This window comes from Colletotrichum chrysophilum, assembly GCF_026319265.1.
Source record: "Colletotrichum chrysophilum strain AFK26 chromosome Unknown scaffold_110, whole genome shotgun sequence".
Classification (NCBI taxonomy): Eukaryota; Fungi; Ascomycota; class Sordariomycetes; order Glomerellales; family Glomerellaceae; genus Colletotrichum; species Colletotrichum chrysophilum.
Genome location: NW_026517397.1, coordinates 90,407 through 114,666, shown reverse-complemented (window position 1 = coordinate 114,666; position 24,260 = coordinate 90,407). Strand labels below are relative to the sequence as shown.

Here is a 24,260-nt window from a genome sequence, read left to right as displayed (position 1 = left end):
TCATGCCTTGATGCACTCGATGACCTGCATCTTCTTGTCCAAGCCATGAATTCCTTCCATCTTCAGTCCTGCCCGTGCGACCAGCTCTGCCCAATCGTCCGCGGTCCGTTCCTTTCCTCCAATTTCCAGCATGCCAAAGTCGTTCATAGCGGCCAGGGGATCCGGAGGATTCGACATAACCATCTCACTGATGAGAACTTTGCTGTCCGAAGCCATGGCGTCCGAGAGCTGCGTTAGCATCTTCACACAGACGTCGTCGCCGTAGTCATGTAGGCATCGGCGAATCCAGTAGATCAGTGCGCCTGCATAAGTCAACTAATGTCTGCAGCGGGAATGATGGAAATCTCTAGAAACTCAATGACTTACCCTTGACAGGCTGCGGCTTGTGGAAATCATGCACTTGAAGCTGAACGCCCTTAAGCTCGGGCTCCGTCAATGCGGCCACCTCCTCGATGATCTCGTCGCGATCCTCCAAGACAACTCTCTCTGCGGGAATGAAGGGGTTCTCGTTAAGAATAGCCTTGATGGCGTGGCCTTTACCGCCGCCAACGTCGACGAGAATGACGCGATCTTTGTCTTCCGCGAGCTTTGACTTGACCCAGCTGAAGTCGTACATGCCAACCAACGGGATGAACTTTTGCAACACATCCATCGCTGCCATGAATCGCTTCATGCGCTCAGGACTTTCCTTTTGGATTTCCCATATGTCCCTGTCGGGCTGGCCGTGACTGTACGCATGAGGCGTGTGGAGACGGGTAACTGGCTCGCGGCGACCGTACTCGATGAAGTATTCAGGCAGCTTCAAGGCTGGGAGCATGTGTTCATCGAATCTGAAGTGAGAGGTACTGGATTAGTCGATGAAGATAGGCGCCGGAGCAGTGTTACTCACACCATGGACAGAAGAAGGCCATCGGGGCTTCCTGGGAGATATTGGCGAGAGAGCGCCGTGTGCCCGACTTGATCGGATCCATACTGGCGCAAAACGCCACTCGCAATAGGAACCCAACAGATGCGTCCTAAGACAATTGTTAGTCGTCGAGTTCTGATGGCAGCTTAATCATCAAGAGCCTACGAATCAGCGATGTCTCTGATTTCACTTGCTTGGCAAGTTCCAAGAACGAGATTGTGCCTTGTTCCGGGATGGCGGCAAAAACGCCCCAATCAATGCAAAGCCGCAGTGCCGTGATCTCTACATTCGCAAATGCCTTCTCCATCCAATCAGGATAGGGAGTTCGGACTGTCTTGAGTATCTGCTTGGCGATTCCGGCAGCGGCAGCATTCTTTTCCGCGTCGCTGGCGGGCGAAGTGGCGATGCCAGAGAGCTGGGAGGCCAGGTCCGTGAGTGTTTCAGTGCAGGCTGCCATGGCGATTAGGCGATTACGATTGTTTGAATTCCGAAGGTCCAACTACACAGAATAGTGATCATGTAATATCGAACAGGAGATGCTGATAGAAGGCGGCGGCGGTAGTTAATCTTCTTTTCCGGGCGTGAAAATAAAGCTTGGTATTGTGCTATTTAACCTCTCTCAAAACAGGCCTCTTTTGGCTTCTAGCTTCTGTCTCGCCGCTGCTGCACGAAATCACCGAGCGGATTTCCCGAGCTTACTGACGGACTTACAGGACCGAATCCGGGCCGCTCGAGAGACAGCCCCGCATTTCACCGATAACGCCGCCGATGACCGGCCGTAGCGGGGCCGATCCTTCTCGGTCTTTTGACATGGAATGCGCTGTCAAATAAAGTGAAATGCGAGAAACAACTGGCACCGGCCGAAACCCGAAAGGGCCGAGGGAAGGATCTTCCAAATATCCACAAAATGCCAGACCCTCGAGTCGATCAGGCGCCCCAGCCACCCAGGCTCCATTCAACTGACAGGCGAATCGCATTCCGCGGACTGGTCCGCCTTATGGGAGGGCTAGTTAGTCAGTCGTCAACCCATCTTTCTGTCTTGCTGCCGCACCGAATCAGCGAATAATCGCACTCGCATCGGCAACTCTGCTGTTAAACGTAAGAGCTGAAAGAAGGGGTGGAAAGGGCCTGAGAACGGCACCACGGCAACAGGAAGTGTCAGACAGATTCCTTCTCGAACAAATCCCGCCTTCTGTGCAGCGACGCCAGGAGAACGGAATGGCCGTAGCTCCGCGACTCTGCAACTTGACACCAAACCGCGTTTGCCCATTTGCAAAACCTCGTTCTGTCACTATCCGCCCTCGAGTTGACTCATGGGTTGCCAAACTAGGAAGGCGGAGGGTAAAGGGAACTCAGCGACGTGGTCCAAGTTATGCGTGGCGCCCGTCTTGACAGGGCCTGGGTGACAGGAACCGATTAGGCCAACACGTCGCAAGTCTTGGCAGCCGCTTGTCTGGTGATCCGGCTATCCTTCTCTCCCCGTTCCGTGTTGGATGTTTGGGCGATGAACCGAAGGGCCCTGCGTCGCCAGATGTGGCTGCCAGCCGATCATCCGTGTCATTCAGCTTGGCTGGATGATGGTTCCAGTATGCTATACCGGACTACTACGCCATACGACATCATCGCCGCCTCTCCCCATAATCAGCCGAGACGATGCCGCGTATCCCCCAGACTATAATCGCCGGTCAAGACCAGGACAAACGAGCTCCTAGCTAGGGACCCTTTTTTTCTATTCGCGGGGGACCGGGAGGTTACTTCGATGGCCCCATCTTGGCGCGGTTGTGAGCGGCATCTAGAACACTAAGGTTAAATCTAGTGCTGTCGTGGAGTAGAGCCGTGAGCCGTGAGCCGCCAGCCGTGATGAAGCTAAGCCAGGACTCCTGCGTAACCCATGCGGCGATCCAGATGGCGACCCCGTTTGAACCTGTTTTGAGGCCATTCCCGGCTAACCGACGGGCACCCTCCTGGCGAAGGTTTTCTCCCCCTCACTTCCTATTAAGGCAACCCATACGCATCGCCTCCACTGACGCGTGTGGATAGCTGGGCTGAGGGCTCTGGGCTTGGGTCATCTGGCGTGCCATGTGTCGATGTCGTCGAAGAATCCATGCAAAAACGTTGGGCGAATGACAGATGTCGTCGCGCTTGAGGCTCCTTGACTCTCTGACTCGATGTCGTTAGTGCGGAGAGCCGAAACTGGCAAACCCATGAGAGCCTCAACCCTGTCGTCTCCCACGTTGCCACCAATACCCGTTGGGCATTCCTGGGCCGTCCGACGAATTTCTCCCAATAACGTCTCACAACGTCCGTAATAAGCGTTGCCGCTCGGGCATGGCACTCCTTGCCGATCTCGTAAAGGGTAGTTGCACTCGACCTTCTGAGACGACACGGTCGAGTTTCGTTTCATCTGAACTTGGACCAAGAAGCGCGCACGACTGACTATTCTGCTCTTGTGTTGGCTGCCCCCACACCAAACGACACAACGCAAATTCACACACACCAACTCTGTCTGCACGATGGGCCCTCCGACATGGCGCAATTCTCAATTCGTCAAACGGCCCCCGTGGAGACGCCATGGAAGCTATTGCTGCTCCCCTCAACTCTCAACGGCTAGGCCAAGAACACCGACTGACTTGTCGAGACCGGCCTAACGTGGCACGTCCTCCGTGCCCTCCCCCTGGCTCACCAAACAAGGGAGGTCTGTCGAACCACTTGAGACGCCCGAAAACAGCGCGTTGCTCGTTCTTTGCCTCTGCCTTCTGCTAAGGTGCGATAATAATATCCACACTCGATGGTTTCTTTCGTCTCAGACTTCGGAGGGGCTGTGTCCATCCTGGTTCGCCTGGCATCCAGCATCCCCCGTCGCCTCGATCGAGGAGGGTGGTTTGCTGCCGAGGTGAACTCACGAGATGAGCATGCCTGTGGCCCATGAGGTCAGCGCGCATCCATCCGGTTTGTATATTATGCTGATAGTTCCCGCGGTCATTCGGGGATAAAAAAGGCTCATCACCAAACAAACTTTGTCGGCACAGACACATTCGACGCTCTCACATATATACTCCCGGGTTGGAGATTCACCTTGAAGGTTCTACTTCTTATTCCCTAATCCAATACCTCTTACCGTATTAGCAGAATCACTCTGGATAGTGAATCAAAATGCAGCTGACCAAGACCCTCATCTTCACCCTCATCGGCACGGCCTTTGCCCTCCCGACCACGAACGAGAAGCGCCAACTCGCGACGATCCAGGGCGCTGTCACATCCGTTCAACAATCTCTCCAGAAGCTTGATACCGCTGTGAAGGTACGTGCATCCCAACGTCGGGCATATGCAGGTGCGGGATCAAAAGCAGCCATTTGGCTCAATTTCCCACGCGTCCGCTCCAGATAAAAATCAGATCAGTCAGATTAACACGAACAACCTGCAGGCTGCCAACGACGCCAGCACCGTCGCTGCCGTCCAGACCGCCGCCACAGATGTCCAGTCTGCGTTGACGAAGGCTCAGACCGACATCCAGGGCGCCCAGGCCCTGCAGCTGCAGGAGGCCCTCGGACTCCAGCAGCTCGCTACCGACCTCACCAGCACCGCCACGACGACCGTTGATGACCTGATCGCGAAGAAGGCCACCTTCGACCAACTCGGTATCTCCCAGGTTGTGGCCCAGCAACTTACCGCTCAGAAGCAGGCCTCTGCTGGTCTCGGCCAGGCTATCGTCTCCAAGGTTCCCGCCATCGGCCAGGGCATTGCTCAACAGTCTATCGACCAGATCACCGCCGCTATCGACAAGGGCATCCAGGCCTATGGCGGTGCCGCCGGCGGTGGTGCGTAAACCACCCCCCCTATGTCGCGCGCCGCGTCCCCTCGCTCTCCCCCCCGTCCGCTCGCTCGTCCGTCCGAAGAGAACCGTATAATCGAATACTAATGAATGTCTCCAATACTCTCCAGCAACTCCTGCAACTCCTAGCAAGCCTGGTGCTGCCCCCCCTGCTTCTGCTCCCGTTGCCTCTAAGGCGCCTGTTGCTGCCCCAGCTACTCCTAAGACACCCGCTGCTGCCCCTGCCGCTCCCAAGGCCCCAGCTGCCGCCCCCGCCGCTCCCGCCGGGGGCCTCGAGGGTCTGCTCGGAGGTCTCCTCGGCGGTGGTGGTGCTAACGGTGCTGCTGGTGCTGGCGGTATTGGTGCTCTCCTTGGAGGATTTACTGGTGGAGCTGGGGCCGGAGGAGCGGCCGGTGCAGGTGGTGCTGGTGGATTTGGTGGACTCGGTGCTCTTCTCGGTGGACTCGGAGGTGGTGCGACGGGAACCGGCGCGACTAAGGCGAACGTGGTGGATTTCTCAGAAGACGCGGCATTGGAGGACGAAGAATAAAGTACGGACCGGGATACTCCTTGCAGCTTAGTTAGCCTGTAGCAAATCATCATTGTTGGATCTTTCACTACTATTCTGTCTGTTCTCGTACGGCGTCTAGCGTGAATCTTGTTGTCTACTCTACTTCCACAACCATTCTCTGGCTGTTCTCAACCTGTCAACCTGAGAAAGCATGTGTTGAAGCTACATCATCTTCTCATCATGAGGGGGTGGGTAGTAGTGAAACGTTACTAGCGGGTGATCTTACGAGGCCCGGCGCGATCGGCCTCACAGTCAAGTTTCGTAGATCCTTCACAGCCCTGTAGATGTGAGCCAAGGTACTACCCCAGATTTTCAGATTTAGTCCCGCATACCACCCAAAAGTCGCCGTGTTACGCTCCGGGTGATATCAGAAATCTGTCGATCCTATGGGGGCTGAGAATCGATTTGCCCCGCGGGGCAGAGACACATGTGCAACTTTGCCTGTGATGCCGCGGCCGAAGCTTTGACCAGGCAGGCCATTCCAAAAGATCATCACATCCCAGTCTCTCAACAACCACAACCCATCCCGTCAGAGGAGTATTTGACATGATTATATTATCTGGCGTCTTATGCCGTTCTTGGGGCCCTACATGGCATAGGTCATGACAGAACTTTCCCCGCGTAGGATGCAAACTTTCTAGTGACACAAACCAAGGCACTATCACGACCAACCCATTCCACGTCATTGCCTCCTTCGCCTCTGTCATGTCTGTCATGCTCTCATGACAGCCTCTTCGCCACGTGCTCTTACCGACCGCCGCCAAACGCCGGTCTTTTGACATGGTGGTTGAGGTCTGGCCTCCGCCGAGGACACCGGTGACTCTCCCGGAACACCCCTGCATCAGCCTAGTGTTACATGGAGGTCCGTTGAAGCAGATACTGACAGGGCCACGGAAGCCGGGGCCCCCGGTCGCCCCGGGTCCCGTCGGGGCCCTAAGAACCCACCCACCTGGTGTGCCAATCGCATCTTGATCTGCCAGTCATTCGATTCCGGGCTGCTCCAAACACTTTAAGCCCAGACCAGTGATCCATACGACGGGCGGTCTGGGAACAGGAATCGACTCATCGGAAAGATCCAGAAACGAGACTCGTGATTCGCGCATGGGCAGCTGAGGCCTAGTCGAGGCTTAGGTGTCTCGTCGATCTAAGCGACGTCAAATGATTTGGCAGGATCGACATCAACATCGGATTAATGTCAAAATCATGCCCTCAAGAGTTGTAGTCAGTATGGGGTAGTACTCGTCCGCCCGCTAACGTAGTAGCAATGTCTTGGTCAAACTGGTTTGCTCTCACGATCCGCATGACTTCCCATTTTAAAGTCGGAAGACGGAAGACTTGATGTTATTTCCAGATGGCAAGTTGAACATGAAGCATCATCGAAAGTTGTCTGTAATCGACTGGTGATCGGAAGGTCCTCAGCCGGTGCCTAATAGATTGGGCTGCTTATCAGCCGGAACATTCAACTCAACTCAAGGCATCATGCTGGACCCTCGTTCCATGCATTCATCAACCCCAAAAAGACCAGTTCAAGCGAAAAGAGCACCAATTAGTCACTGCTTTAGAGCTGAGATCCGGATTTTGGCTATGAAGCAAGTCTATCAAATTAGAAATCACACATGCATTTACCCCCACAAACGTTGCGTTCATCCGACGTCCTCGGCTACACCTTTTCAGCTGCCTGGCTTTCCTCAGCCTTTGGCACTTCCTTCTTTGTATTCTGCTTGACGCTCCGCCATTCCATCGCCAAAGCCCCAAGAATCGAGAGACAGGTCAAGATGAGTCCAAGCCGGAAGACAACACGCAACGACTCATTGTAGCCAACCAAAACAGTCTGCTTGACCGAAGCTGGCAGATCTGTCAGGGAGGTGGCACCGCTGCTCTCTATCAAGGCCGAATTGAAGCCCGGGACCGACGACAAACGCTCAAGAAGCTGGTTGTTGAGGACGTTCTGGCCCACGGAGATGAAGATGGCACCTCCAAGGAGCTGAGAGAAGAACATGAGGGAGGTGCCGATGGGCACATCCTTCTTCGGAAGTACCGTCTGAGCGGCGATGTTGGGGACCTGAGAGGCACAGCCGGTGCCGAAGCCGTATAGAATCTGGTACCCGATCCACTTGGCGCTGGGAGTATCCAGTTGCAGGGTGTTCAGGAGTCCAGCGCCAACGCTCATGAAGCAGACTCCGATGATGAGGAACGGCGTGTAGTAACCGGTTCGGCGAATGAGTCCTCCCGTCATCAGCGACGAAACGACCATGGACAGCACCAGTGGGAGCAGGCGAATGCCTGATTCAACAGCAGAGACTCCTTGGATGGCCTGGAACCAGATGGGCAGGTAATAGACTGGTACTTGTTAGTTCAAGGTATGGAATATGTAAGTCAGCGATGCTTACTTATGATCATGTTCTGCGATCCGATGCAGAACGTTGCAAAGACACCTGCCAAGATGCTTCGCTGCTTGAAAACTTTGGGAGGGATAGTTGCTGTCTTGGGCAAGAAGACCTGGACCATAACAAAGCCAATCAGAAGCACGCAGGCGAGTACAAGAAGCGCAACAATACGTCCGTTGTTCCACTACACGCCATGTTAGGATATAAATGTCATCAATAAAAGAATCATCGCGACTTACAGCATAGGTCAATCCGCCCCACTGCAATGCCAGCAGCAGACAGACGGTTCCGGGGATAAGCACCGAGGTTCCGTAAAAGTCCAACTGCGCCAACTTGGCCTTGGTGGAGAGCGTGCTTGCCTCTCTGTCGGGGAGCTTCAAGAGGAAGACAATCACCAAGGCAGCGACTCCGCCGAAAGGAAGGTTGATATAGAAGCACCATCTCCATGTAAGCCTTGTTGTGAAAGCACCTCCAACCAAAGGCCCAATGATCGAGGCGATGCCGAAGACAGCGCCGAACATGCCTTGGTACATGGGTCGCTTATGGAGAGGCACGGCGTGCACGATTACAATGATCTAGGCGGAGGCTGCATTAGATGGCGAATTTCTTACTAGGAGGGGCGTATCTTCCAAAGCACTTACCACGCCTGTGAGGATTCCCGCCGAGCCAACACCTGCCAGGGCTCTACCAAAAATAAAGACATCGGAACTGGGAGCGGCACCACAGATTGCGGAACCAACTTCGAAGAGGAGTACCGAGACAAGGAATGTCGCCTTGATGCTATAGAAGGAGTATATTTTGCCGAAGAGCAGTTGAAATGCGCAGGTTGTCAGGAGGAAGACAGAGCCATACCATCCGACGTCGGTTACAGAGTCGAATTCATCGGTAATTTTAGGAATAGCGGTCGTGATAATCAATCGATCCTGGAAGATGATGCTGTTAGCTAAGGACATTCTTAGTACAGGAGGATCTTCAAAACTTACAAGCGAAACTAGAAACATGCTAATGAACAGGGAGCCCAGGACCAAAACAAGACTCAGCCCTGAAGGATATTGGACATCTTCGGATTGATTCGTCTTCGTATGGGTTGCTTCCTGTGTTTCCATTGTCATATCGGTGTCTTCAACGACTGGGTTTTGGTTGGGATATGTCGAAGCGTCAGATTGCTGCGCTGACACATGGGATTCTGTGGACTGGTTCTTTTTGAAGAACATGTTGAAGATATGAGAGGGGGGTACCACTATGTTGTTGTTGAATGGGTGTTCTGAGTGGAAATCTGAGGCACGATACTGAGCGAGAGAATAGATACATCATTAGGTTGGCAAGTTGTGTCTTTTTGTATATTGATTGTGTTTCTATGTACCATGGTATTCTCGGGCAGCCTAGTTGATGTCCCGAGAAGATCAACACCCAAGTCTGTTGTTTGATTGGCCTAGCATGAATGTTGAAATGCCTTCGGGCCCGAATAATCAAAATGGGGTTAGCGCATACGCTGCTGAGTATCCGCATGGAACGGGCCGGACTCCATATTCTCCATTTCATAGTCAGCAAGTCTCTGGCTATTGCCGCCAATCTTGGTGCGGTTTTGCACCGGACAAACCACGGAAATGTTTGCAGGTCCATCCGGCGGAGGATCTGACCGTCACCCCTTATCCACCCGGAAGGAGGTAGCGCCATGACGGCCTGAGCGTGATTGGTTTACCGGGTCCCGAGAAGGATTACACTAAGCTCGTTTCGTGGCCGAATCGCCCGAAGCCACATCCCGTCATCTTAAAGACTCTTTTGTCCACGGCTCTTCATCGTTATCTCCCTGCGTAACTGAAGATTAGCATTTAGCAATCTCATTTCCCGAGATCACGACTGATGTTCTCCAACTATTCACCGCCCATGAGACTGCGCCCTAACCTCAAACATGGCCTCCGGATCACCATCACCACACAAGCCTGCCTGCTCTATCTGCTCACGCCGTAAAGTCAAATGTGACAAAGGAGACCCCTGTTCCAATTGCCTCAAATCGCAATCTCAATGCGTTTACGAGGCTCCCGCCTTGCATAGAAGACCTCGAAAGCGGGCCGCCGACGATGACCTTCTCCATAGGTTGGCTGCTTACGAGGACTTAATGCGGAAGAACAACGTTGACTTCGCATCTCTGGCGCATACGTGGATCCCGTCGAAACTGGAAGCTCAAGTTGATGAGCCGGAGCCGATGCGATTCGTTCCTTTGACGCCAGCACTTACCAGCCCGGGCTCAGCAGTTGGTCGCTCAGAAAATATCGATAATTCGTTAGGAGACACAGAAAGGCATGTCCACTCCGTAATGGTAGCATTGCCCCTCCACTGACTCTTCAGTAGATGTTCATGGTCAAATCTTAGCCCAGAGGTACGTCAGTTACAGCAATTGCGACCTTTTTAGTACCAGATCTAACATCCACCAGCTCAAGTATCCTCCCATCTACGGCGTCTGCCATAAAGACGATCCCATCCTGACACCGATGCCGTCACTTCATCAAATGTTCTCCGCCCAAAGTACCTCACCCTCCAAATCTCATCCTGAACCTCAACACATATATCGACTGTGGCAAATCTTCGTCGACAACATCAACCCTCTCTTCAAGATCGTCCACATCCCCACCCTACAACAACGCGTCCTTGATGCAAGCTGGAATCCTTCTTCAGCGCCTCAGCCCCTGCAAGCAACCATGTTCGCCATATACGCCCTCTCCGTCACCTCAATGTCGCCGGAAGCCTGCCAAACAGCTTTCAACGAGAGCAGAGTCGCGTTGATGACGCGCTACCGCACTGCAGCCTTCCAAGCCCTCGTTGAAGCGGATTTTCTCACGACAAAGGACTTTGAGGTTGTCCAGGCTTTTGTGTTGTTTCTCTTCATCAACCCCGAGTCCGAGCTGACGGCTACTCTAACCGCCGCGGCCCTGAAGCTATGCAGAAGCCTGGGCATTCATCACGCCAAACCAGATCCCAAGGTATCCTTCTTCGAGAGGGAGATGCGTATTCGGGTATGGTGGCAGTTATACGGACTCGAAGCGCGAACTCGCGCGTTGGGAAGCCCAGATTCGAGGTGTCCACCGTCGAGGAGTGAATTTGGCGATGTGCGCTCGCCCTTGAACGTCAATGACGCGGATCTGCACCCCGACATGACGGAGGCACCGATCGAGCACAGTCGTCCGACCGAGATGATGTGCGTGCTGATGAAGTACGAAGTCTTCAACTGGATTCGTTCGACACCTGCAGCATCGCTGGTCTTCGAGCATATTGCTCAGAGCCGGGCGAGAGACAAAACCATGATGGAGGTCGAGAGCAAGGCCATCAACGAGATTGAGGGCATCTACTACAACAAGTACCTGAAGGACGGAGACAAGCGTATACCGATTCATGCGCAAACGTTCAACATGGCGAAGCTGGTGATTGCTCGGATGAGGTTCAAAGTCTATCATCCCAGGTGTCGAAGGACCGGCACCAGCGACGATGTTGTCATGAGTCGAGAGGAGAATGATATGTTATTTGAGTTGGCGATGAACTGGGTTGAAGCGGCCGAGGCAGGTTTGCGAAGCAAGTTCTCGGCACATATCTTCACACACATGACTTCCAAATGCCACATCGACGCCTACATCTACATCATCAGCGAACTTCGGTATAGATGCACTGGAGATCGAGTGAAGAAGGCATGGCATTCTATTGAAACACTCTACGAGGAGTATCCAGAAATGTTGGAGTCGAAAGGTACTTTCTTTGAGGCCTTGCGAGACTTAACCCTCGAAGCTTGGGAAGCTCATCACAACGCAGTGACTGCAAGCCAAGGCTTACGGGACCTAGAAGCTACATCTCGATTCATCCAGACCCTCAGGCAAAGAGCGAGGGAAAGGATGGAAACTGAGGCGCAAGCGTCAATGGCTCCCAATCAGCAAAGTCTTGATGGTATCGGGTTAACGGATGATGGAAACTTGGATTGGGACTATTGGAACAATTTCTTGAGCCTGTAAAGATTTTAGCAGCGACCTACTCCGCCAGAGCTGTGCGGTCCTACCATTTACATGCAGTTGTCGTATTTAACGCTCCAGCAACATCAAACCATGGAAGTATTGTTAGAATCTCCACAAGCAGTCACGAAAAGAAGAATCTTTGTCCATGAGCCTAAAGTACTTCCTCCCAACGATCTCTTCACTAACGCTCGCAAATGTTTCTCCTAGTGCCTGCCTGACAAACCATGCTGTCCTTTGGCTTCAAACACTATCAGCAGACTTTTGCAACAGATCCACGACGTTTGCTCTGAATGCTTGCTGCAGCTTGAGATCTTCTTTGGTGTCATCGAAGACCTTGAAGTCCCCTTTCAGGCAATTGAGGACGACCTTCTGATAATTGTCTCCCATTTTAGCTCCCAAACGCTTCTCTGCATGCTTGATAAGATGCTTTTTGATGGCATTCGGGTCTCGAACTTTGGAGAACCCTGACTTCTCGAGAGTCAACACCGGTTGCCATAGCCCTATGGTGCGTAAGCAATTTTATTCAATTCACTTTGGTTCCAAAGCAACTCCACATACCAATCTCAAGAAGCACCACGCCTAGAGCATAGATGTCATGGATTTTGTTGAATATCTGAGTTGGATTTTGCTGTCGCTCGGGATGACGATAAATATCCCGAGACAAGCATGCATCGGCGTGCCCATGTGAGAAATATTGTTCTGGGCGGCTGAATTCAAAGCCCAAAAGCCAAGGCTCTGATAAGTCAGATTGGTTCTCTGGAGGTGAAACGCTCCCCTCTGAGTCAATCCTTCGAAAGAAGAGAATATTTTCGCTTCGAAAGCTCTTGTGGACCTTGAAGGCGTCAAATTGCAATTTATCAGCTCAAATGATAGAAGGAGACAGAGCTTGGAATGCAATCATGAGATGCAGACGTACCCATTTTACCAGGTGCAGTTGCGATATGCATCTAGAAGGTTTGGCGGCCAGACAGAATCGCTGGCTCAGGGATGGTGGGTGCGAGTTATTCGCAGAAAGAATGTTCAGGAGACTGGTCGGAGGGGAGTCGGCGGCTTCCGGTAAAGAAAACATGTATGCGATCCTGTTTTGCTGCATTTGTCTTACCCAGCCGTGGCAGCTCGGAGTCCTGAACGCAATTTCTTTAGGCTGGTGAAGCAGATTGGCAAGCATGTCGACAAGGGCGCGAGTTCGATCATCTAGCGGCACGGGAACTGGCGATTCTGGAGAATAGGAAAGATATTCAACAAGGTACACCTTGTCTTCCCAGTCAAAAATGCCGAATTTGCCTCCAAAACCTCTGGCATTCTCGACACATCCACGCAAGGCGGGGTCGTTCATCTCGAGACTTGTGGCGGTGGTTTGGCTCTGGCTAATGGTCAGTTGAAGCCTAGCATCGACGTCAAAGCCCAGCGCTCGAGAGTTGTCATCGGTTTCGAGGCGGTTAAGATGTTGAAGATTGACGCCAATTGACGTTCCGAGACACCATAACTTGATGCTTTCGTGAATCCTGCTGTTCAACTCGCTAAAGTCTTCGATGATAGTTCCAACCCGCTTCTTGTCCATAAGGGACCACTTTATCCGCTGGAATGACTTGGGGCGTTTTAATATGGAATCGCCAGAGCTTAAAGAAGTGCTACTCGGAGCGGGCGAGATGGCTGCCATGAAGTTTGGTTTCGCTGGTGACTGAGGGTCTTTGTCCTTGATGTCGGATTTCTGTCGGCGATTGAGAAGCCTGTAGGCTTGTTCCAACACATCAGATGCCTGCTCAAGGAAGACAAGGATCTGGTCTTGGACATCTTTGTCAAACTGCTCGAACAGCGATTTGCCCCCGTAAGTCTTTGGTTCTCGCGTCAGTTAAGGGCAACCAACGCACGATGGTATTTGTGTGGGCCTAGCACTTACGCTGGAGAGTTCGAATAAGAGCAACTGCAGAGCTCTGGTCCGGTTATTCTCGTCTCGTAGCTTGTTCTCCAATATTCTCGTGTCCTAAGGTAATTACCCAATGAAGTCGGATCAGCCAAACAGTCAAGGGCTTCCGCTGGGACTTGCTGAAGTTCTTACCGTGTCGAATCCTCGATAGTCGGACACCAGCTCCGCTGTTCGATTACCGACTTTCCATAATTGGTCGAGGACAGCAATCGTCAACCCTGCAATACTGAGAGGGTCCATGATGGTTCCCGCTTAGATCTTCGGGAGTCGGGGCTACGAAGTTCTTGAATACTTCAAAATTTTCAACGCCGCTTTTCGCATTCGAAATTGAGGGGGAAGTAGACAGCCCTGATTTTAATTCCACCAGTCATCTCGTATTTAGTCAGCATATATGTAGCATGATGACTGCGCCACGCTGTGTGATCTAGTCTTGGCTGGAGCCATGCAGCCTGATTCTCAATCCCTCATGTGACTAAAGGGTGGGTGGGAGCCAGGCAGCCTGATTTCGCGTGAGGCAAGCCAGAGGTTCGCTGCCTTTCCCCTCTCCATCCGCACAGGAAGACCAAGGCCAATGCGTTTCGGCCATATGTCCTTGCTTCTTCTCGACTTTGTATGGCTGGATTGATGATGGCGGCTTGAGAAACGACATCTTGATCCTCCTCGTCCATGAACCTAAGCAATCTTCGACGTCATGGATTGTCCGCCAGCATCGGTCGGCTCAACCTTGAGCTGGAATACGTTCTTGTCTCGAACATCTGTTTCGACTCTGACCTGCGCGGCTTTCTCGGGGCACCAAAACCAGTCGGTCCATGGGCTCGAGGATGTCATCAGGGCAGTGGGCTCGCTTCATTTACGCCGCTATGTTTACGAAGACCTAGCCAGGGAGGAGATTCTCGGTGAGGGGGAGACATACCTGGTAGAGAAAGCAGTCCAGGGTGGCAATGTTGTCGCCGTCAAGCACTTGAAGATCAGCAGCACTCCAGACGACAAAACCTTCCGGCGGCGGCTCACCGCAGTGGCCGTTGAGGCGCAAATCATGAGACACTCACCACTGAGAGCTCATCCTAATCTCCCCACTGTTATCGGCTACGGTTGGAGTGTCCGGGGCGAATTGATCATACCTTTCCTGGTTGTTGAGTACGCCCCGCTTGGAACACTGAGAGAGTATATTCAGAAGTTTCAGCCGCCGCTTCCTGACATTGAGATTCTCCTTGGCGATGTTGCGTCAGCTCTTGAGGCCCTGCATGTATGCGGTATAGTGCACGGCGATATCAAACTGGACAATGTACTGGTGTTTCCATCATGGGATCGTCCTGCTAAGGCGTTGGCAAAGTTGACGGACTTCGGTCACGCGCTCATTCTGAATGACCACTCGAAGAAGTACGATGATGAAGCAGTTAAGTATGGCGGTACTGCTATGTAGGTTAAAACATCGCCTTTCGTTAAGAAAGATCTTGAAGCCTCTTGACTTACCATGTGAATAGTTACAATGTCCCCGAAGTGAGACCCCAAGACGTTTTCCCAATAAACCGAACGGAGGTTTGGAAATGTGGTATATGGGCATTTGGTCTTCTCGTCTGGGAGGCTTGTATCGGGGGCGAAGAATACATCAAGTACCTTGCAAAGAGCGGCGTTGTCGTAGACACTTCAGGCAAGGGTTCTGGCATCAGTGCAGCTGAGATACTCCGCCATGCAAACTTTTGTCTACCCACGGGGCAATTGGGAACTGCCATGTTTCTTCGGATTGTCCTACACAAGACTATTCAAGAAGATCCTTCAAAACGAGCTGGAAACATGCGGGATCTCCCTCTATTCACAAGATGGAAGTATGCACACTGTCGTCATTCATCCCATTATTGACCTCAGCTGACAGATCAGTAATGGTAACTTGCTCGGCCTTGAAGCTGATTTGGCTCTGCACTTTGAGGTACCTACGCCAACCTACGAAGTATGTTTTCCAACTACACATGAACACTCACTTCCATCCATGTATAAGCAACTGACTTCTAGTAGATGTTTCGTCTAGATACTGGGAAAGAAATCCTTTGGGATCACCAACGACAGATATTCCAGGGTTTCGAGCGCTCACATACGAACAATTTGGCAAAACAGCGTGGCCCTATATTGTGGCAGATTGCTCTGTGCTATTACGTCGGATTTGGGACCACGAAGGATGCTCAAAAGGCTTGCGAATACTCTGAGATGGCCAAGTCGGAGTTCCACCCACTTGCCATGACCTTCGGACATTTACTCGATCCTCGCAATCTCCGCTCGTCAACGTCGCCGGATGAGCAATATGCTTCAAAGATCTCAGGCCTGCTACGACTCAACACGGATTACTCAAAAGCAATGCCAAGCCTAGTAAAAGCCTTCTTTAAAGGAAACTCGCCAGCAATATTAAACCTCTTATCACAAGGTATCTCTCTGAACAATTCTGCCGTCGACGGATGCAGTCCCTTCCACTGGCTGTTCCTGTTTCAAGATGCAGCCCTGGAAGACATAGTCAAAAGTCTCTCTGAAAAAGCGGATCGACGTTTAGTAAACCTTCCGATGTGTTCTTCAGGACCAATTCACGATCAGTGGCCTTTACAGTTATCAGGCAGTCCGCTAGCTGTTGCCATATCTGTCAATAGTCTCCCAGCTGTTAAGGCACTTCTTTCCCTTGGAGCTGATCCGCTTTCCCCTGTTTATAGTTGCGCACAATTTCCGAAAGGGGATTTTCGGTCTTGCTGGACAGCGTTCCATGTTGCGGCGAAATACCATTGTAGCGATATTCTTGCCTACTTACTACAGCAAATGAGGGCCCGAAAGCGCACAATTTCAAGCATCAACTCTCTTGCCTGTGCTCTTAGTGCATCAACCGCCCTAGAGCGTCTTGCTATGCATGGGCCAAGCCACACTAAGCAACTGGATGAGACAGTGCGACTTATCGGTGGGATCAGGCCTCTTGAGGCTGTGGATGCACATGGAAGAACTGCCCTTATGATGGCGATTGATTTCGAAGACCATCAAGTCATTGAGGCTCTTCTATGTGCCAATAGAGGGCTTGTAAAGATCCCTTTTCGATCACCGAATGGCTTTGACGTCTTCACATATCCCATCCACTTTTCGGCTCAAATCGCTGCCCGGCGCGATGTTCCCGAAACGCTGACTATTCCAAAATTACTCAACTCACGCATTGATGATCTCAACTCCGGATTGTCCTCCCGAGATAATATGGGCAAAACGCCACTTCACCTAGCTGTCACTGGGCCTTCGAGTGTTGTTGCCTCCTGGATCTTGGAGAAGGACCTTGGACTGATACGAATTGAGGATGTGTTGGGACGAACCCCCTTGCATTACTGCGCATCTGCTGCTAACTTCGATCTGCTCCTTAAGCAAGGCGCAAGTGTCAACCATGTCGACAAGAGAGGAATGGCTGCTCTTCATGGGGTTTGCTATCTAGGAGCATCCGATCTCGTCGCTTGTCTCTTGAAGTGGAAACCTAGACTGGACCTCAGAGATAAGACGTATGGAACGCCACTGCACTGTGGGGTTATCAGCGGCTCTATTGACGTGGTAATGGCCTTAGTGGAAAAAGGTGCGCCGCTCAACGCTGCCGATGCGAATGGAAACACGGCCGTCCATGTCGCAGCTAAACTCGGACGACATAATATCTTGCGTCTTCTAATTCAACAAGGAGCCGATATCAGCTTACAAAACACCAACGGGCGATATCCAGAGGCCATCGCTCTTGACGCAGCCGGTAACGTCGGTATTCTAAGCATCCTAAAACATAAAAGACAAGACTCCCCTGAAAGTCAATCGATCCTCAACATCGTCGATGAAGACACGAAAGCCTCTAGTCTGGACAATCAGGTCACAGGCAATGACTCTCCAGACTTTCTCTGGGACGAAGATTCGATGGGCGCTGCGGAGCAGAACGAGTTGATGGGTTTGAGCCAGAGTGCCAATGACGACCTCTACACATATGAAGAACAGCAGGAGGTATACTATCAACGGAAGAATAAATCGAAGACACTTGATCACATTGCCAGTACTGTTCTACGACATTTCCCAAGCCTGCGCCAGAGTCGCAGAGCAATAACGGCTTTGGTAAAGCTGCTTTCTGTCTTCCTCGATGACATGATATGGCAATCGAATGTTGCCAGCCGAATGATCGAACTTATCGCTAGAGCAGCTCATGAGTTCGCCTGTATTGTGCTCTTTCATTTCGAGGAGGCACGTCGCGTCCCACAGCGCATCAAAGCATGGGTTGATTTTCTAACCAAGCATGATGGAATCCTTTTGGAGAACAAGAAACAGTTGGATTGGTTTTGGTCCCATATGGAAGGAAACGATCCGGTCAGTTTACCTGATCAGGTGGACCATAAGGTAGGGTATTGGCCGAACAAAAAAAGATTCGTTGGAGGAGTCTTTCGGAAACAAATACCCCTGCAGTCCCTTTTATGTTACATGAAGGAAACGTTCCCTTTCGAACCTGCTTACAGGAGCATACGTAATGTACAGGACCGGAAGAAGTTTGACCTCCGCAATATGGTTGAGGGTTGGGAAGAAGAAATAGAGAATGTAGAAAGTAGCCGGGATGTGGAACGAAGGCTAGAGGTAGTGAAACAGCGTGAGGTAAAACAAAAGGAGGCGGAGAAAAATGACAAGCTTGTACGGGCACTAGAGAAACAGGAAGCAGAAAGAATACGGGGAACAGCAAGAAAGCTGGAAGTCTCGGAAAAGAAGAAGGGGAAGTTGAGGCGAGAGGGACCTAGGCAGGACGAGCGGAAAGAACAACCTCAACCAGAAAAGCCGAAGCTGGACGATGTATGGCGTCAAAAAGTAATGAGTTACTCCGACCATGTCAACCTGGCGATCAACTTGATTGCCACCTTAGTGATGGACAGAAAACCTCAGACGGCATTTCCTGGGAGACAGAAGTCGGACATCGAGAACATGGCGCGATGGGAAGTTGATGCATTGAAGATGCATGTACCCAACTATGAGGTCCCCAACTGTTCGGGGACATTGTTCGACTTTTTCCCGCAGCTCTCGGGGCGTTCTTGGCGGGAAGAGTCCTCCCGTGATTACCGTAAGTGGAAAGATGAGAAGGCTCTCGTATTCTTCCGGGAGGAATATGAAGATGAACGGGTTGCTCGAGTTGAGTTCTTCACCAAGGTATATAAATCTTGCATCCGAAGGATGGATAATGAACAATCGGACGTTGATGACGTCGATATCGACAACGACAAAGCTTCAAAAGCATGGCTTAAGAAGGCAAAGGGGAAGTTGAAAGTGTTTAAGTCAGTTTGCTGATCGTTTCGTGTTAAGAACTTATGGAGAAAAAGAAACCAGGAATTTCCTACGCAACTAGGTTTTTCAACATAAGCACCGATAATTTCCAAATGCAATTCCATCTCAGTGCCGAGTGTTAGGTAGGGTCAAAGGCACAGGCAGATGACACGCATAATGACTCAACAAGAAAGCCAGGTTGCCTAAGGTATTACTTTACCTCGCGGTAATAGTGTGAGAATTTGAATGTTTCGGTTACTTCTCCAGGATCAGACGTTATATCAGTCTAACAAGGCGAGACGACAAAAACATAGACAAGCTTTCTCGTGATGTTCTATACAATACCGCGAGGTAAAGGTTTCTCAGGAAACAATTATTTCAAAGACACCGTAGGCATCCTGACCAGTGTCCAAATCATACAACATTCGATATACGCACTAAACAATCCTTACAGTGCTGGAGACAGCTTTTTGTCCCTATCATTTTGTAATGAAGAGGATGAGTAAAGTCTTTTGAAGTGCTGGATCGTTGAAGATCTCGCCAAAACACATGAGTCATTATTTGTGGTTCTTTTTCCTTGCGTTGTCTCAGTTGAGGATCCCAGCTGAGACTGCAATGGGTCACTGATGATTCTGCGACAGGCTGGCGATGCGAGCAATTCCAGCCAAACAGAGCAACAACATCATGCTTCACCGACAAAATACCAAAGTTCCATGCCAGGTTATGTTACGTAGAGTCTGACGAAGCGCCCAAGCGCTCATGCGCTTTACGGCATCATTCCTCATCTAGACAATGAACCGCAGCGTGCCATCACTCAGCAACCTCCTTGGCAGACCCTTGTTCACCCCGCAAAGAGGGTCCCTCCCACATCCCCCAACGAGGAAGATGTCAACCGTCCTTGGAAGCTCATTCGTCGGGGGGCCACCGGCGCAGCTCCTCGGGATGGATTCCCGTCTCCCCCTCATCCCCCGCATGCACACTGAATCCTTCGCCGCCCCCAGAGATCGTCGTACAAACCGCAGCACGTTGACACGTCCAACCTCGTTGAACTCTAACAATCTTTCGAGTCAGTAATAGTTCTCCATTGTTTTCTCCGTCTCTCCCCAAGCTCCCTAAAATACGAGGGCTCGCTTCCGATGGCCCTTAGTCAATAGCGCAGTTACACAGCAGCTTGCATGCCCCTAACACGCATCCCGGCTTCGCCCTGAATGGTAAGGCTAAACCCAAGAAGCATTAGGACCCTTGAGAGCTGCAGCGATTAGCAAACACGTCGACATCCATTGGCTATACACACGAAAAGGCCCCCTGTCTAAGACACAGCGTACGAGGTCTCTACCTTGGCCTGCTTCCACGATGCAACGCGGCACAGCTCTAGACACATCACCAAAGGACACCCTTCCCCGCACCCGATGCACCTCGTCCGCCCGTCCGCCTGGCGCAGCTGGCGGCCGCCATCATCCGTGCGGCCATGTGCCCCAACAATGGGTATCAGAACGAGAGATCAGCGCGCGGAAGCACTGCGGAATGAGAGATTTCAGCAATGTCTGGGCGCGTTTTCGTCTCCAATGCAGCTTTGGCGGTGCGGAGTAGGCATATAAAACCCAGAGTCCGCGATGTGTTTGTTGCTACGGTCTTCGTCCCGACTTTCTTTGGCCCTGTTGTCTCTCTGATCCATTGAGAACCAACCGTCTTTTTTTTCTGCGATACCGACACAATGGGTCTTACCAAGAAGCTGGCCGATGGCCTCGACGAGGTGGACATAATCATCGCTGGAGGTAATACCGAAACTTATCTCGAACGACAAGGGCAATTGCTGACAATGAACAGGAGGAACCGCAGCTTGCGTTCTCGCCAGCCGCCTCGCGACAACGGCACCAGACCTCTCAATTCTGGTCATCGAGGGCGGAACCAATAACCGCGATGTCCCCAACGTCGTTCATCCGGCCTTTTTCCTCGACCACCTTGCTCCCGACAGCAAGACCGCAATCTTCTACCAAGGCAGCCCGTCGGAGCAGCTGGCAGGCCGCAGCCCCATTGTTCCATCCGGGGGCATGCTTGGAGGCGGTTCCTCCATCAACTTCATGCTGTACGTAATTTTGCCCATAATTCCGCCCTTTACCCCACGAACACCGTACTCAACAGCTCGTCAACGGTTTCATCCCGCCCCCAGATCCGAAATGCGGGGGAACGCGGCATATGAGATCGGGAAGGGGGAAAAGTTGGGGTAGCTCGGGGTCTAGCTCCAGACGATCGGCCTCCTTCTGACTCTGCTTTGCCTCACGAGATCCATTGCTAACGAGTCATACTCACAGCTACACGCGCGCCCAGAAATCCGACTTCGACTCTTGGAAGACACCCGGCTGGTCATCCCAAGACCTCCGCCCGTACCTTAACCGCTTTGAGACGTACCATGGCAATGGTGACCCGGCCGACCATGGCAAGTCAGGCCCCGTACACATCTCTTCGGGAGGCTTTCGGGTCCCGGGCGCCGAGGACGACATCCTTGCTGCGGCGCAGCAGATGGGATACTCCGAAATCCGCGACTTGCAGAACATGGAAGCAAACAATGGCTTCGAGAGATGGATGCGTTACGTCTCGCCCGATGGCAAGAGACAAGATGCCGCCCATACCTTCTTGCACCCGCTCCTCGAGGACGGCAAGCATCCCAACCTCCATGTTCTGGTTGAGTCAAAGGTAGTGAGGGTGATCTTCGATGAGCACAAGCGTGCCATCGGTGTGGAGTACACTCCGAACCCCGACTACCAGGCTGTCCTGAACACCACAAGGCATCCTGTCAAGACCGTGAAGGCCAAGAAGCTCGTTGTCGTCTCATGCGGTGCATGCGGTACGCCTGGAGTCCTGGAGAGGTCTGGTGTCGGTAACAAGGAGGTTCTCGCCAAGGCCGGCGTTCCCGTTGTTACCGATCTTCCCGGCGTTGGGCATGACTACCAGGACCACCATCTCATCCTCTACCCTTACAAGACAGCGCTCTCAAAGGATGAGACACTCGACGAGATCTTCAGTGGCCGCATAAGCCACGAAGATGCGATAGCACAGAAGCACAAGATGCTGGGCTGGAACGGCGTCGACATCGTCAGCAAGATCCGCCCAACAGAGGAGGAGATTGACACCCTGGGCCCTGAGTTCCGCGCCGCATGGGACAATGACTTCAAGAACGACATCAACCGCCCGCTGATGCTCAGCGGTTTCTTACATGGGTCAGTTTCCAGCCTATCTTCACTTGAGAAAACTTGAAACTAATATCCTACAGATTCCTTGGTGACCACTCAGGCATCCCAGTAGGCCAGTACACCACCGGCGCAAACTACACCGCATATCCCTATTCCCGCGGACACATCCATATCACGGGTCCCAACGTCTCCGACCCGCTCGACTTCAACCCCGGCTTCCTCACGGACGCCAACGACATCGACTTGAAGAAGCACATCTGGGCGTACAAGAAAGCCCGCGAAATCGCCCGGCGCACAGCTCTCTACCGCGGTGAAGTCACCGGCGGTCACCCTGCCTTTGCGCCCACGTCCAAGGCCGCGCTCGTGGACGACGTTTCTGCAGATGCGCACAAGAATGTCGTCAACATCGAGTATACTGCGGAAGACGACAAGGCGATCGAGCAGTTTGTCAGAGAGAACCTCAACACGACGTGGCACTCGCTGGGAACGGCTAAGATGGCGCCCAGAGATGACAAGGGTGTCGTCGATTCCAGCCTGAGCGTGTACGGTGTGGAGAGGCTGAAGCTCGTGGACTTGAGCATCTGCCCGGAGAATGTGGGCGCGAACACGAATAATACTGCCTTTGTTGTCGGCGAGAAGGCAGCGGATATCATTGCGAAGGAGTTGGGCATTACGGTTCCGCCAAAGCTATGAGTGGAACTTTCTTCGTAGACATCCATGAGGCATTTGAGATATTTGTAGCGCAGCGATAGTACAGTACACGACAATAATGTGACAGAGACATCTTAGATTACATATTATTACAGCTCGCATCAACGGCCTGTACCTCAATCCTACTGGCAGGGCTGGTGAGCCAGCTGGCATTGAAGATGACCCTAAAGGAACGATCATGGCAAACATCCTTTAGGCAATGGCGAGACCGAACCATTTCGATCAGCCTGTCCCAGCTCCTCGTAGCGTCCCTGGCGTCTTGGTATATTGCCCATCTCAGATTCTTCCATGATGACTCGGTCGAAAGCTGTTTGAGACAACATTCGACCAGGATGGAAAACATTCAGCATAACCAGTGCGACCGCCATGGGCACAGCGTCGAGGCAAATCGCGTACACCTCTGCAGTCATTATCGTCTCATTCATTCCGCCGGGACCAAATTCAACCAGTCGAAAAATAAGTCGAACCTAGATGTAGGTTAGCACGTATCCTTACAAGACACCCCCGGAGGTGCTTACGAAGATGAGAATCAAGACGATGAAGATAACCCAGATCAGCTGCAACGAGTTGGCATTCCAGGCCGAAAGCGGGTTCTTCCGGACCTTGACGTGCAGTTGCACAGCCACTGCAGTGAAGACGGCGATAAAGATGAGTTGAACTATGCAACCTGCAGTGTAGAGAATCTTTCCCGTCTGCATCGTTGAAGCGCTCCCCTGTCCTGATAGCATCGAGCCACCGGCTCCCTGAACGCCAAAACAAACCAAATCAGCACCGACAAAGAGCTTCGTCATATAGGAGGCTTTGATGCGGAAGACTCGTCGGTCGGGAAGAGAAAAGTGAACGATGCGAGCCCCGACCATGTAGGCATATGCATTGATCCCTAAGAAGACGGCGATCAGTCTCGACTTGTTCGCAGCCGTACGTCTCCTGAGTGAATGAGCCAGATGACTTACATAAGGGGGCGAGCATAAAGGTGAGCGATGAGATGATGTAGAATGGCAACACACGTCCATTCTTCGCTCCTAGCGTCCTGAGGACGAAGGCAGAAGTCTCCCAGACGCCGGCCATGATGATAACCCAGCAGTAACGCTAAAGCAAAGTTTGAGTTAGATATCAGGCCTAACCTGAACATTAATTGCGGAAATCGATAAGCGCTTACTTGCTTGTACATGACTGCCTGGACAAGGTGAACCAGGGCCGATAGGCCAAACAGAATGGCGAGAGCGAGGTTTCCTTCAAAGCTAGGGATATAGGGCCAGAAACCGTGGCAGACACCATAGGGAACATGGCCATTTGAGTCCGGGGCGATGCTGATACATGCGGCCGCTGTCGTCTCAGTCGGACTTGGAGTTGCGACCAGTGTCGAGGCGGATAGTGTGGCTGACATGTTGCGGGCTGTTGTCGCTAGCTGACTTCAACTTGAGAAGGGAACAAGGTCAGCTCTGGCAGAATGAAGATGCTAAAAGATGCACCTTTA

At 52.1% G+C, this 24,260-nt stretch overlaps 7 protein-coding genes across 7 annotated transcripts; 3 read left to right on the top strand and 4 right to left on the bottom strand.

Moving 5' to 3' along the window:
- COL26b_010381 (uncharacterized protein) lies at window positions 1-1,364 on the bottom strand (the record flags this gene model as incomplete). The annotated part of the gene is made up of 3 exons (XM_053183086.1): window positions 1-302; window positions 367-807; window positions 1,073-1,364. 3 exons carry the CDS (start codon window positions 1,362-1,364, stop codon window positions 1-3), a joined length of 1,035 nt encoding a protein of 344 aa, XP_053032990.1.
- Window positions 1,365-4,060: 2,696 nt separating this feature from the next.
- On the top strand, window positions 4,061-5,268 carry COL26b_010380 (uncharacterized protein; the record flags this gene model as incomplete). Its single annotated transcript, XM_053183085.1, has 3 exons — window positions 4,061-4,207; window positions 4,332-4,725; window positions 4,850-5,268. The coding sequence occupies 3 exons, from the start codon at window positions 4,061-4,063 to the stop codon at window positions 5,266-5,268; spliced, it is 960 nt and encodes a 319-aa protein (XP_053032989.1).
- A 1,681-nt stretch (window positions 5,269-6,949) lies between these two features.
- COL26b_010379 (uncharacterized protein) lies at window positions 6,950-8,890 on the bottom strand (the record flags this gene model as incomplete). The annotated part of the gene is made up of 5 exons (XM_053183084.1): window positions 6,950-7,629; window positions 7,680-7,860; window positions 7,916-8,251; window positions 8,318-8,599; window positions 8,660-8,890. 5 exons carry the CDS (start codon window positions 8,888-8,890, stop codon window positions 6,950-6,952), a joined length of 1,710 nt encoding a protein of 569 aa, XP_053032988.1.
- Window positions 8,891-10,186: 1,296 nt separating this feature from the next.
- Window positions 10,187-11,568, top strand: COL26b_010378 (uncharacterized protein; the record flags this gene model as incomplete). Its single annotated transcript, XM_053183083.1, has 2 exons — window positions 10,187-11,414; window positions 11,531-11,568. The coding sequence occupies 2 exons, from the start codon at window positions 10,187-10,189 to the stop codon at window positions 11,566-11,568; spliced, it is 1,266 nt and encodes a 421-aa protein (XP_053032987.1).
- A 1,107-nt stretch (window positions 11,569-12,675) lies between these two features.
- COL26b_010377 (uncharacterized protein) lies at window positions 12,676-13,841 on the bottom strand (the record flags this gene model as incomplete). Its single annotated transcript, XM_053183082.1, has 4 exons — window positions 12,676-12,702; window positions 12,777-13,508; window positions 13,575-13,658; window positions 13,734-13,841. 4 exons carry the CDS (start codon window positions 13,839-13,841, stop codon window positions 12,676-12,678), a joined length of 951 nt encoding a protein of 316 aa, XP_053032986.1.
- A 6,754-nt stretch (window positions 13,842-20,595) lies between these two features.
- On the top strand, window positions 20,596-22,765 carry COL26b_010376 (uncharacterized protein; the record flags this gene model as incomplete). The annotated part of the gene is made up of 4 exons (XM_053183081.1): window positions 20,596-20,656; window positions 20,709-20,967; window positions 21,194-22,099; window positions 22,153-22,765. The coding sequence occupies 4 exons, from the start codon at window positions 20,596-20,598 to the stop codon at window positions 22,763-22,765; spliced, it is 1,839 nt and encodes a 612-aa protein (XP_053032985.1).
- A 509-nt stretch (window positions 22,766-23,274) lies between these two features.
- Window positions 23,275-24,170, bottom strand: COL26b_010375 (uncharacterized protein; the record flags this gene model as incomplete). Its single annotated transcript, XM_053183080.1, has 3 exons — window positions 23,275-23,663; window positions 23,737-23,872; window positions 23,943-24,170. The coding sequence occupies 3 exons, from the start codon at window positions 24,168-24,170 to the stop codon at window positions 23,275-23,277; spliced, it is 753 nt and encodes a 250-aa protein (XP_053032984.1).
- Window positions 24,171-24,260: the final 90 nt, after the last annotated feature.